Consider the following 14,590-nt stretch of genomic DNA (forward strand, 5'->3'; position numbering starts at 1 on the left):
TACTTCTATAGCACGTTTTTACTCTGAGCTTTTTACCACAAGTCTCTCACACATTGATAGAACCTTTAACTCTTATTGATATAGCTTTAGATGTAAAGCAATAACTGGATTGCTGCCTTCTATATACATGTTCCCTCCTTGCAATGAAACATGCAGGTCGTTATTCTCTTCGTCCATAAGATTACTTGTTGCTTTCTGTTCCATTTGCACAAACTGAACTTGGCAAAAGAGCTTTTGTCCATTTAGCACCCTTGGCTTGGAACGAGCTGCAGAATGACTGGAAAATGACAAAATTATTGTCATTAAGTGTTTTTAATCCATAACATGCAACTGTTTCAATTAGATTGCTTGTCATTTTAATTAAATTTCATTTGCATTTTTGTGTATGTGTGTTTTGTTGTTGTTGTGTGTGTTTAATTGTGTCATTTTTGTAACTGCGTGATACTTGCTGCTGCCCATCTTGGCCAGGTCTCCCTTGAAAGGTTTCAAGGGTTTTTAATCAAAATGGGATCTTCCTAGTTAAACAGAGGTTAAATAAAAAAAATAAAAAAAACAAACAAACAAACACCTTTATATCTACAAATGTTTAACTTTCTAACAGTCGCACTCTGATGACTGCATCGGGGACAACTTGGGGATTCAGGATCTTTCCCAAGACTGGACTAGCTGGAGAACTGATCCACCACCCTTCTAACCTTCATTGACTTGTAAGCATTTGAGGACAAGTTAAAGATGTTAATAAACACCTCAGCCAGCTTACTGCCACATGCTCTGATCACGGGTTCTGGTATACCGTCAGGGCCAGCAGCTTTGTGTTAATTCTCTCTGTTTAGGGAGGACCTGACCTCAGAGGGCAGAGGTACATGGCCATCTGGTGGTGGCAGGGTTTTGATGGGAGTCTCTGTATTGACTCTGTCAAAATTGGCATAGAAATGGTTTAATACATCAGGGAGTGAACCATTATGGACAATACGGGAACTGTCTGTGCTCACGTGATCAGTTATTGCACATATTCTTTGCCACGGGCTCCGTAGGTGATTGTGTTATAGGAGGGCATTATCAATTTGTCATGTATAGTTTTGCTTTGCAGTGCTCTTTTGTACCTGCATCTGTGGGCTAGAGTGCCGCCAAATCTAAATGCAAGGTACGTCTATCAGCAAGAGACAAACGTCATCCTTTATCCAAACTTTATTCAAAGTTTTCTGATTTGGGTATACGTCTATTAAGTTCTATATTGTGACAGACTATGCAACTTTTTATACTGAGGAGGGATATACTTCTATTTCTGTGTGGGAACCCTGGGTAGCTTTGTGATGATACGGATTCTAATCAGTACGGGCAAAACAGCACTTAAGGGTAGACTCAGCCACTTTTGGCCAGACTGTAACCATCTTAGTTACAGTTTGTCCCTTTCTGTAAGTGGTCTGTTTCTGAGTAGTAAGAACAAGGAGTGGTAGTCTAACATGAGTGCAGGGCAAGCTCCTTTGTTGTTAGTACAGTAGAGATCAATTTATGTCCAAGGTAAGCCAAGGCAGCTCAACAGTCCACAATAATAGTGGTAATAAATGTTGGAAGGGTGGTATATCAGTACCATGTTGAGAACCAATTAAGTGAGCTCTTTAGAATAAACATTTTTGAGAGAAATGGGTCAAAGGCTTTCAGAATGACTAGGTGCTTAATTTTATACCCCTGAATTAAAAAATTAAGAGATGTGACTCACTTCTTTTGTCCATATAGAGTACCACTAATTGAGCCTTTAAAGAAAAAGACCAGTTTTCATGAAGCTACACTGACTATCTGGCATGTAAATCTTTTTAATAATATGACCAACCCTTTAAATACAGTCGTGTACACAAAAAAGTATAGCAGTTCAAAAAGGGCTAGCATAAAATAAAACTTGCATGGTTGTTAATCCGTGTCTTACCAGCAGCCACTGGTTTGTAACAGCTATCTTGGTGAAGTCCTGATGAGAGCCACAAGAGGTCAGTATCCAGTGTCAAGGCTGAAAGTCTCAGAGGATTGCAGCTTTCGACCCACAACCCAAAACCATCCCCGTCACTCTACAAAACCTAATACAAAAGTCAAGGGAGCCAAAAGGAGACAATGTCTACCTTTGGACTCCCTCTTTCACCAAAACCAACTTTTCCTTCCAAATAAAATTTCTGAAAGTAGTTGCAAACTCACTTTAACCTCAATATAGACAATTTTTACAAAACAAACAATATAGTACACCAACACCCTCAATTGATGACTGATTAGATTAGATTATAACACCAAACTTTACGATTATAGGGATAATAGAAGAACATGACACAACCAAGTCTGTATTCTGGTGGGTGACAAGACTCGTGGGTTAGAGAGGTCTGTTAAGCCAGATAGTCTTTTTCCATGGCATATAGTCTCAGCTGAGGATATCCCTGATGAGCCAATCAGCAACAAAATGAATACCACTGTCAAATAAAGTTAATTACATAGATTATTTTAACAATTTTGGATTCTGATGTCCCCGCATAGACAACACTGGAGACCAAGCACCCTTCGCAGCATTATTTCGAGTCATTCTACCCTCCAAAACTCCTGAGGTCCTCATCCCATATCCCATTAAGATTAACTAAGACATTCAGCAACAAGCCCAACCATTCACCCATGGGATGCAGAAGATCTACTGCCTGCATCCCATTACTGGACTCACCAGAACAGCCCCAGCCCCGAAGTCCCTTTTTTCTGTTGGGTCAAAGTTGTTTTGGAAGCACAAGTAGAGATGCTTTCTATACGTTAGGAGGGCACCATCATCGTTTTGCATTAAGAGTGTAAAATACTGATGGGTGCTTGCCATTTAATTGCTTAACAGTAATTAAATGGCAAGCAAAAACAGAGCATGTGCTTTAAGATAATCAAATCTAAATGGTGAATTATTCTATTAAATTCTGGTCTTGTTTATAGTGCTGAATGTAATTTCCAACAGTAGAAATACAGCAATTTTGAAACTGAGAATGAAAACTTTTTTAGTGGGTTGTTTTTTTGTGTTACTCATCCATTTGAATAATTAACAAAATATAAAAAAGGACAAATTAACTTAAGCATGGTTCGGAAGAATTGTTGTCCCATCAGTTTCTCAGTGCTTGGTAGCACACTAAATTTCACACATGATATGAAATTTATCTATTTATTTATTTATTTATTTATTTTTTATTCAGCTTATACCACAACACTAGCTGTGGCTTTTCAAATTATATAATTATATATACATTGCTTTTATACTGGCTAGCAGGAGCACTAAAGAGCACATTTAGACAGGACCTGTATTAAATTAGCACAATTTTTACTGTGATTCTAACCACATAAGGACAACACAACAAACTTCTTACACAGGGCAAAATATCCGGACACACAATTTGTGAAACTACGGGTAGGCAATATAGCCTCAAAATTATATCACACTATTTCAATGAAATTTACTGCAATTGTGTTTCTGAGACTATCGAGTCAAAAAAACAAACAAACAAAAAAAAGAAAGAACTTCATCTGTGAGAGCAGTTTCGAGGCAGCAGTATTTATTACTGCAAACAAAGTTAAGGATAGCTTAGTCATTTTTTTCCAATGAGCTATTGTCATTGATGGCAGCCATGTAATTCGCAGTGTGAATATATTGCCACAAGATGCCAGGAGTAGCAGTATTATAGTGGAATATTCTTGCATTACAGCAATACGATGATACACCATTAGTCAAACATAAGCACAAAAGCAGCCTATGTAATGTTTTCCCTGCTCAGCCCACTCTTGCACAGGAATAAATTACCACCCCAAGTGGAGGGCTTCAAATATCTCACAATCTTGTTCATGAATCATGGCAGAGCAGAGCTTCAGCCTTCATATAGACTGAAGAGCTTGGCCACTTGAGAGGGGCTTGCAGTGGAGCCGCTGCTCTTCCACATTGAAAGGTGACACTTGAGCTTGTTCAGGCATTCAGGTCTCATGGAAGGCTCTGAGAGGAGGTGTCCAAAGCATGTCTGGCCCCAAGGGAGACGTATGACCCAGAGATTAGCTGGCTTGGCACAGCGTCTTGGTATACTCCTTCCAGAAGAGTTAGAGGAGGTGGTCAGGTAAAGGGAGGCCTTGGTTGCAGGGGTAGCCTAGACCTAGCAGAAAATAGATCAGTCCAAATGGATGGACTGTTCTTTTTCCACTGTGGACTGATTGTACAGTTTATATTTTTAATGACTTTTAAAAAAAAACAAGTATTGTTGGAACAGTGCTCTTGGGTCTAAAAGCCTCATCTTTTCACCTCAAAACACACATCCTTTTACTTTCAAATACACACCTTAAAGCATAACTCATAAGCTGGAGAGGAAATGGCAACTCACTCATTTAGAAGATCATCCTTTAGCCTGGAAGATTAGTTTTTTGCTCTATAAAAAGCCCTCTGTAAAGCTGGAAGATCTTACTATTCTATACTGAGTGAAGAAGAACCACCCTAGGTTTCTCTTCAGCACTGCAGCCAAAATTGTGCTTTTTAGACCCCATTCCTACAAGACTACGCAAAGAAGCATTATTTACCATTAATTAATGCTTTAAGCTTAAACATAATCAACCTCTCTCTATGACTTGAGTACGTAAGACAGGCCTTTAAGCGGTCAGTAACCCAGAAACAGCTTCAGTGAAGGTTACAAATGTGGACAAACAGTGGACTCATCTCTGTGCTTGTCCTCCTAGGCCTCAGTGCAGCGTTCCATACTGTTGACCATAATATAATATTACAGCAATTCGAGCGTGCTGTAGGTATTAAAGGTACTGCAGTGCAGTGGCTTAAATCATAGCTAACAGACTCCAATTTGTTAATGCAAATGGAGTCTTCTTCACACACTAAAGTTACCTAGGGAGTTCCACAGGGATACCCAACTTTATTTATCCATGAAGCCAGATAATATACATAAATTATTTAAACTGCAGGAATTTCTTACAGACATAAAGACCTGGATGACCTGATTTTCTGCTTCCAAATTCACATAAAAACTGAGGTTATTGTAGTGTGACCTAAAACTCTAAGTTATTATTGGGAAGGTCTTTACCTTACAATATTAAGCGCCTTGAGACAACTGTTGTTGTGATCTGGTGCTACATAAATAAAATTGAGCTGAATTGCTTGCAAGCCAAATAGTTCAAGCTTTGTCTTGTCTGACCATAGCGATATTTTCCACATTTGACCTGGGCATGTGGGCAGCTATAAATTTCAGTTGAGCTTCTTTATTGGTCAACATCCTCTCAGTCCATGACAATGTAAAACTTGCTACAAGTCTTTAGGTAAGTCATTAAAAACGTATGCTGAATCACCATTCCATCCTGAAAAATGAAGTTTAAAGACATTATTAAAAGTGCCAAATTACTATTACATTCATGCCCATGATCCACTGGAGCCACAGTAGTAATGGTAATAACACCAACAAAGAACAACAATATGAAAACTGAAAATGTAAAAATGAATTCCACATTTGCTGAATTAGTGGGTTTCCCTCACTTTTTGTCATCATGGTGGAAATGTTTGCAGAAATTTGGTTTTATATAGAGTAGGCACTTGATTTTGGAGCACACGGAAGCTGGGTGACACATAGTCAATGATTATTCATTTAAATATGGTCATCTCCATAACCATATTTAATGCAATATATCACATCACATAAATTACTTAAATGCACAATGAACCACAGTGTAATCCCAAGCTTTTCACATGCGCTGCACACAATTTAACTCAGTGAAACCACTGGCCCTGATTAGCCACACAAAACCCCTTCAAACAGCAGCAGAACAGGCTTTCTGGCTGCCTCCCACCATAATGACAGGAGGGAGGTCTGACAGAAAGCTGGCCCAACTAACAAGCTAAAGTCTGAAGATGAGTTTACCTGTGTTGGAGCGCCGACGAATGCCAAAGTCCCAGCTGGAGGTGATGTCCATAGACTGAGAGAGGTCACAGGGATGACTGTCTGTCACACTACTGCCCCCCTCATTCAGGAGGCCTGACCCAGTTGACCCAAAGCTGCTACCAGGCACCAGAGAAAGCTGGCACTTCTCAAGATCAACATCCTGATCTATTAGCACCATTTCACACATTCCAGTATCATCACTGGTCACATGAGATTGTCTGATGTGAGCCAGGATAATGGCCGGATTGTCCAAGAATGCCATTTCCTCTGTTTGGCTAAGTGTGTCTTTTTGCTTTGGAAATTTTCTCACCCTCTTGCCTGTATGCCAAAGGGTTCCTTTTCTTTTCTTATCAGTCTCTGTTTGAGAGTGTTACAGCTCTGACTGATGACAAGAGAGGTGTCACCTTTTCCATCTTTTGATGACTATTTTTTAAGGTCCAAGGTAGGCAAAGTAGTCCCTAAGGAGAGCAAAGAAATTGTTATTACATGTTGCAGTCTAGAAGTAGGATTTCAGCTCAATCTTTTAAAACTGATATATTTAAAAACTATAAGCTCAATTCACACATCCCAAAGCCCACTTTAACTTTTTTTTTTCATATTTTGCATGGTTGGATCTTAACAAGGTTCCAAGTAGAGCTTCAACATGCAACAAGAAGGAATGGGAGTGAGACAAAACATTTCTTTTGAGCATGCATTTTATTGAAAACAACACACTTAAACTGAAACAGGCTGTTTTACACCCGATCAAAGGTTGAGGACACAGCTAGCTGTTTGATGTGGGACAGTAAACTTTAATGTTTAAATGGATCTATTTTAAAGATGTAGAGCTCTAATGTGCAGCTGCTGCCTTAAAAATCATCAATGGCAGCAAAATCCCACTCAGTGATAAAACTGTTAAGTAGAATTAAAATTATTATTGCTTGCGCCAAATCACCAGATTAAGTAAAGAGTTTTCCCGTCATTTTTAAAAACAGTGATGCATTTTACTGGTATATTTTTATGATAAAGATTTTAATGCAATTTGATAACATCTCTAAAGTATAGGTAGCACTCAGAGGGATAATTTTCTATGGAAGAAGAGTCACAAGATTCCTGAAACGCCTATTTTGTGATTGGTCAGATGTCTGCCAGTGCCACACATTTCGTGTGAATGCACAGGGGAGACCCTTCGTTAACACAGTGACTTGATAATCAGCTTTGTGCGATCGGTTATCCTGATCATCAATTTTAGGATATGTGAATCCAGACAATGGAGAGATACCCTAAATATACTGAACACACATAGTTTACCCAACTCCTACTTCACAGTATAGGCCTCAGCTTGGCTGAAGAGGCTTTAAAAGTCTCAACAGTTAAAACAAAGATTGTCATTTTGCTAATAATCTCTTTAAATGGGTTTGAACTTTGATACCAACAAACAAAAACTGAAGTTTGAATGTCCGTGATATTAACACTGAACATAAAGATGTTGATAATTTCAACATGTAAATAAGAGCTGTAAGCCAGGCCAAAACAACCCCACACTCAAACTAGGTTGAATGAGATACCAACGTTAACACGTCCAATAAAGGATCAGGACCAGAGCACCAAGATTTTTTGTAACTTTAGTAAACAAACGTCAGACTATTAATAAAATATTGTTAGGTTTTGAATAGTTCAAATTGTATGCGGCGGGCCTAATCTTACATTAGAAGATCCAGTAATTGCAAAGAGCTTCTAGACGACGCTAACTGCAACTAATGAAAAGCTGTAGTGTATTGTCAGGTTTGTCCTTGCTGACAGCTTAAGGGTCTTCTTCTCTTAAGCGAAATGTGTTATGGCGTGTAATGCCAAGTGATACTGTTTGATACCTGCAACAAGCACCTCACGTAATGATTCATCGTAGCTGTTTTTAATGATAGGTGATGTAGCTATTGTCTTTTTTGCTAACCATCGTAGCCGGCTGACTTCAAAGTAATACTTTTTTAAAATCACAGGCCGCCTGCTTAGAGTGGCAAAAAGGTTTATTTTTAGTGTCAGGATTGGAAAAATATTTCACCAGAAGCGGTTCAATCTAGTAGCTTGCAAGCTCATTTAAGCTAACGCGACCAGCATTTGGTTGCACCTCCCTTGTTTAAGACGACGTCTTACCTTTAGATGTATCCACCAAGGGAAAGAAACATCCACCATTCTCCATATTATACAAGCATAATCATAATAGAGTCAGAAACTCTGTTCATCACGACTAATGTTCCACATTAAAGTCATAATACAAACCAACTCAACCTGGTATGCTCTGCCTAACAACCAACCCGGCTATACTTCCGGTTCCGTTGCTTCGTGATAAAAGAAAAAAAAGACTGATTTCGTTTTCACAGAAAGCCTCAGTCATCGACATATTTTGCAACATTTTTATCCTTATTACGCTTTTATTAAAATATAACTGTTTATGAAAATATCATGTAACTTAATTTGATTAAGTCTAACATTATTATTATTATTATTATTTAGTTATAATTATAATTGTAAAAAATATACCCGACAGTCAGGGAGGGCATTTTATGTGCTTCGACCTAAAATGAGGTCCATATATATTTGGAAACTGTGTTTTTTTACCTGTTTACTGAAACATATTCCAATTATTGTTATATAATTGACATGGACATAATATGTAGAATCTCACCTTTCGTCTGAGGGTATCCACTTTTAAACTGGAATGAAGAGTTCAGGAGATTCAGGTCCTTAAAATGTGCCCCCCTTTTTTTAAAGACACAAAAAGTAATTGGACAATTGGCTCAAAGGCTGGGGGAGCCTATGGTGAAAGAGTTCATTTCGTTTTGTTCTGCACTGAAATCGATTGGACAGTGTTAACTGCACAGTACTGCAGGCAGCATTTAGTGGAGATGGACAAGCCGCAAGGAAATGCTCCAACGAGCCACGATATAAACATGCCATTATTTGCATCTGTCGCTTTTCCATAGTATTAATCAGACCCTTCCCAGCTACATCAGCTCAGCAGTGTTGTTGCTGGAATAATTTAATAAGCATTTGGCTGCATCCTCCTTTGTGTAAGGATGATTGAAGGTATGTTTAAATTCTTCCAAAAAGTCATTAAAGAGATGTGAGTACATTTATCGATTTCGTCAAGCCTGCTAAAGAAAATAAAGTGCTTAATTTATTAATACATGCATAATTTTAAGAGAATGCCGTATAAGCTGTATAATGTGTGTATTTGTCACGTTACATGAGAGTGTCTGTTGGTGTGCTCCCAGGGTCCGCCCTCTGGGGCGGAGGTTTTGGTGTTGCATCAGATAGCATCACCTCAAGGATTGTCAGGTCCTGCGCAGATCAACTGTGTGGGGTGATGGAGCACATCTTCGAACTGAGCCTGAGGCTGGGGAGAGTTCAACAGCTCTGGAAAAACCTCTTGTGTTGTACCAGTGCTAAAGACTCCACGTCCCAAGAACTTCAAAGGCTACAGGCCAGTAGCTCTGACATCCTACCTGATGAAGACCCTGGATCAGTTGGTCCTGGCTCAGCTTCAGCCCCTGGTGAGCTCATCACTGAACCAACTTCAGTTTGCCTGCCAACTTGGCATTGGAGTGGATGATGCTGTCACTCTCCTCCTACATCGTTCCCTCTCTCACCTGGAGACTGCTGGGAGCACTGTGAGAATCATGTTCTTTTATTTCTCCAGTGCCTTTAACACTATTATTCCCACAGTCCTTAAGGACAAACTGGAGAATTCAGAAGTGGACCATCATCTCACAACATGGATACTGGACTACCTCAAGAAAGGACAGAACAGGCTGTACCTGCTGCAGGGGCTCAGGTCTTTTGGATTGAGGGGCCCACTCCTGAAGACCTTCTATGGCTCTATGCTCCGGACAACATCCTGGGTTCCTTGGGACACAAAAACCTGTTCTAAACTGCAGCAATTACCCCACTTTGTTTTCCATAACTGGGTGTACTAATTGAAGCTTCTCCTGTGTCTAAAAAATAATAATAGTTATCTGAATACCTAAACAGTTATCAAAATACAATAGCTATAATAACATGCTCAATCATCCAGGTAAGTAAGTTGGACTACAGACGAAAATTTGAGCCTGTTTCAGCAATGCTAAGCAACCAGCATCCAACATCAACATGGAGGGGAGGAAGGCACTCACATCACTTATAATGACAATAACATTATCTGGCAGACAAGGGTAGGTGCACGGTTGTGCACCAGAAAGATTATCATGAGAAAATGTTGTCACTGCTCAGTGACAAAAATACTTATGAGCCCCTGAAACGAGACCCAGGAAGTAGTTACAGGAAGAAGGTGATAGATTGTCTCAAGCAGTTAGAACAAGAAACTGCTATTGACTGGATCTCATACCACATCTCATACCAGGGGAATCTACACCAAGTCTGTATATGGTTTACTGGGTGCAGGGTGTACCAATTGTCTGTATGATCAACTCGGTCACCTATAACATTCCAAGGTTTCTGATTTGAAAACACTATGCCCAGATGAAAAGAATCAACCTTTTGGGATTTGTTGCATGGTGGACACAAAAATGTACATTAGCAGTTAAACAACAGAATAAGGCTTTCAAAAGATTTAAAAAAAATGTTCCCAAAATCTAATAAACTACAAAAAGAAACAAAGAGACTTTCAAAGAGACTCAGGGCATATAGTTTTTGCTGATATTTTTACATTTTTGAAGGAGACGAGAATTTTAAAAAATAAATGTATTGGCGGTACTGTAGATTCTGTGCTATACTCCAATCTAAAAGGTGGCGGTATTGCACCTAGAAGTTATTTGCCAACCGCCAAAAAAACAGGGGAAGAAGAAGAAGAATTTCGCTACTTGCCAACCAATAAATATTAAGAAGAAGAAGAAGACCGCGACGACTCCTCCGAATCCGAACGAGTTCTTTCCGCTTTTCGAACAATGATATCTTCCTGAAACCGCTAGCTGGAAAACTGTTGTGCAGATATGCACAGAATAGGTTGTGTTTAGCACTGGTTTGATGAATAAGGCAATTTTCTAACAATGCGAGCTTTTCCAAAGCTGTGAAACGACCTAACCAAACAGAACACTGAGGAAAAAATTTCGGGACCCTCTCACATCCAACTGTTAGCCTGTTTCGGTAAGTGGTTAACCCAGTTAGATTGCTAACATTATCATTTATTGCAAATCCAAGAATGTGATACGTGAAGCTGCCTTTGGTGGTGTAATTGACTGAGGTATGTGATATAAGCGCTTAAACGATCCAAGGGATAACAGACCGTTGGCTGGCCAGTAAAACCATAGCTGACGTCTGTGGTCGGTTGCAGCTGGCGTGTGGAAGATGCACTATGTTACCCGACTAGCTTGTTAGCTTGATCGCTTATTTATTATTTCACAGTTAGAGTTGACAAACGAAGTCGAGTTATTGTCGCACAATAAATAATTTAGTTATGGCTGTTGTTAGTAATTTGTGTTAAACCTACGAATCAATGCGTAACTTGTCCTGTATGAGGAGAACTTTTGAGTGACATCTTTTTATCTCATTGCACCACTGGAATTTTGAGTGTTAGGACGTAGAAGAGAAATCCAGTCCTTTGCAGAGGAGCTCACTGGAGACCAAAAAAAGCAAATTTATGTCCTTAACGTAAGCTGTTTGTTTATACCCCAGATTTTTTTTGTGACTTATGTAAAATAAGTTGCATCAAGATTTAAAAAATATGGCAATAGAAGTTTTTTCCCAAAAGCCAATAAAAATGTACATGGGCCATTAAAACTCTGAGCCATTGTCCTGAGGGTTGTTTGGTTGGACACAATTCAGTTCAATTCAATTTTATTTATATAGCGCCAAATCACAACAAAAGTCGCCTCAATGCGCTTCATAGATACAGAGAAAAACCCAACAATCATATGACCCCCTATGAGCAAGCACTTTGGCGACCGTGGGAAGGAAAAACTCCCTTTTAACAGGAAGAAACCTCTGGCAGAACCAGGCTCAGGGAGGGGCGGGGCCATCTGCTGCAACCGGTTGGGGTGAGAGAAGGAAGACAGGATAAAGACATGCTGTGGAAGAGAGACCGAGGTTAATAACAGATATGATTCAATGCAGAGAGGTCGATTAACACACAGTGCGTGAGAAAGGTGACTGGAAAGGAAAAACTCAATGCATCATGGGAATCCCCGGCAGCCTACGTCTATCGCAGCATAACTAAGAGAGGATTCAGGGTCACCTGGTCCAGCCCTAACTATATGCTTTAGCAAAAAGGAAAGTTTTAAGCCTAATCTTAAAAGTAGAGATGGCGTCTGTCTCCCGAATCCAAACTGGAAGCTGGTTCCACAGAAGAGGGGCCTGAAAACTGAAGGCTCTGCCTCCCATTCTACTTTTAAATACTCTAGGAACAACAAGTAAGCCTGCAGTGCGAGAGCGAAGTGCTCTAATAGGGTGATATGGTACTACAAGGTCATTAAGATAAGATGGGGCTTGATTATTTAAGAGCTTGTATGTGAGGAGCAGGATTTTGAATTCAATTCTGGACTTAACAGGAAGCCAATGAAGGGAAGCCAAAACAAGAGAAATATGCTCTCTCTTTCTAGTCCCTATCAGGACTCTTGCTGCAGCGTTTTGGATTAGCTGAAGGCTTTCCAGCAAGTTTTTTTTGGACGTCCTGATAATAATGAATTGCAGTAGTCCAGCCTGGAAGTAATAAATGCATGAACTAGTTTTTCAGCGTCACTCTGAGACAGGATATTTCTAACTTTAGAGACACTGAATTACTATTTATAATTATTATTATTGACATCTACTGGGGATGGAACAGTTTACAAAATCTGTGGTTCTGTTCATAGCACAGTTTTGGGGTCACAGTTTTTGATTCAATTTGGTATATCTTTGCTCTTGTAAGTTAGTGCTCTAATACAGTGATACCATACTTTAAGATCATTAAGATACGCATCTGGTTATATACAATATTTTGGAGATTTTTAAGGTCTTATAAGGAGGTGAACTATTTAAACATTTTAAAAGACCTGTTTTTTGTCTTTTGAATATTTATTACTGCTCATTAATAAGACAAAAGTATTTCTTATTCGATTTTTGATGCATTAATAGATACTCAATTACTAAAATGATCTAAGATGAGCCCCAGTACAGTCTCTACTTATCTGAAAAAAAGAAATGCTCTTATATAACTATTATTAGCTTACAGCTTTAAGTGTTTAAGGTATGTGCTAACTAAAAATAAAGACAAGATGATAGTTTATTAAATTGTAATGAAATTTGCAGATTGTTTCGGTGGAGTTTAATAAACTCCTTGCTATCTAAAATATAACAGGACACCGGAGTAAATTCTCGAGCATCTCACACTTCTGATAATCAGCCGTCTGTTTGACGTTTACTCAGCTGTGTAAAAACTTTAACCTCAGCCAAACCGATTTACTCAGGAACAAATGAAATACTGAAAAAAGCCAAACAATAACATTTTTAACTTATCTAAGTGACTTTATACGTGTTTAACCTGAGTAGCGAAAGACGCGGTGGGTTTGAAAACGATTTGCCGGGACTCTGCTGTTCTCACGGGCTCTAGTGAGCCTTGCCCCCGGCTAGCTATCGAGCTAGTGGGTAACAGACGTCTCCGAAAACGTCGGAGCGCTTTTGAAAATATGTGGTGTCCTGATAAACTGAGCAGATATTTGAGGTTTACACAGCTACTTTCTTGCCTGAAAATATGTTAAACGTTTATTTTGTGACCCAGAAAGAATAATAAGAGTAATATTAAAACTAACTAGCTGCCGCCATTGTTGAAAACTGAGCAGGGCTGCGCTATGAATTCTGGGACACAGCTTCTTCTTCTTCGGGGTTTAACGGCAGCTGGCATCCTTGTACATGCAGTGCTGCCATCTTCTGTTTCAGTTGGTTATTACACTCTTAAATCCTACTACTTATTCCTGCATCTTTCAGGATCTTACAAAGCTTCAAACGATGCGTCAACTATTAAATTAGTCGTCGATGATTTTGATAGTCGACGTAATCGTGACTAGTCGACTAATCGTGGCAGCCCTAATTAGGATGGATAAGAACAACTACATAAATGGACTTAGAAGCTGACACTGAACAGACAGCATACAACGATAACATGAAGCAGCTCTACGACACAAGCAAGAAATTGTGTGGGAAGCACAGCAAGCCAGAACAAGGACAAGGAGGGAAAGGCCATCACAGGACTAGTGCAGCAGATGAAAAGATGGTCTGAACACTTTGAGGATCTCCTGAAGAGACCTGCACCACCAAATCCACCAGACATCAATCCAGCCAATGAATATCTCCCCATTAACTGCAGCAGACCAACCAGAGAAGAGATCAGGAAGTCCATCACCCTAATGAAGAACAGGAAGGCTGCTGAACCTGGCGATATACCAGCAGAGGCCCTGAAAGCAGATTTGGAAGCACCAGTGGAGTTGCTATATACACTCGTCTAGAAACTCTATGGAAAAAGAGGAGTAACCACCCCAAGAAGGGTGACCTCAGCAGCTGTAACAACTACAGGGCCATCGCACTCCTGTCAGTAACAGACAAGGTCTTCTATCGGGTCGCTACTATGGGATGAGCAAGCAGTAGGGATGGGTACCGGTGTCCGGTGCCATGATGGCACCGGTTCTGACATAAACGGTAGTAACCAGACCGAAAAGCAGCGCACATTT

The 14,590-nt window shown here is 39.7% G+C and overlaps 2 protein-coding genes across 3 annotated transcripts in view; one reads left to right on the top strand and one right to left on the bottom strand.

Annotated features, from left to right (window-relative positions):
- The window catches only part of mapkap1 (MAPK associated protein 1), a 21,617-nt gene extending 13,393 nt beyond the window's left edge, over positions 1–8,224 (bottom strand). The window contains exons 1-3 of one of the 2 annotated variants that reach the window (XM_042223522.1): positions 8,049–8,224; positions 5,898–6,376; positions 1,925–1,963 (exon numbers count right to left, since the gene is read on the bottom strand). In XM_042223522.1, the coding sequence (XP_042079456.1) occupies positions 1,925–1,963; positions 5,898–6,180 (322 nt within the window). In that variant the 5' untranslated portion in view covers positions 6,181–6,376; positions 8,049–8,224. The remainder of the gene's footprint in view (positions 1–1,924; positions 1,964–5,897; positions 6,377–8,048) is intronic. The other variant, XM_005928991.3, reaches the window with a different exon arrangement.
- Positions 8,225–10,758: 2,534 nt separating this feature from the next.
- The window catches only part of mvb12ba (multivesicular body subunit 12Ba), a 31,663-nt gene continuing 27,831 nt past the window's right edge, over positions 10,759–14,590 (top strand). Inside the window, exon 1 of the mRNA XM_005928992.3 lies at positions 10,759–11,036. The gene's annotated coding sequence lies outside the window, so the exon portion shown is untranslated. The remainder of the gene's footprint in view (positions 11,037–14,590) is intronic.

Source organism: Haplochromis burtoni, unplaced genomic scaffold (assembly GCF_018398535.1).
Source record: "Haplochromis burtoni strain Fernald_Lab_line unplaced genomic scaffold, NCSU_Asbu1 Contig_113, whole genome shotgun sequence".
NCBI classification, from domain to species: domain Eukaryota; kingdom Metazoa; phylum Chordata; class Actinopteri; order Cichliformes; family Cichlidae; genus Haplochromis; species Haplochromis burtoni.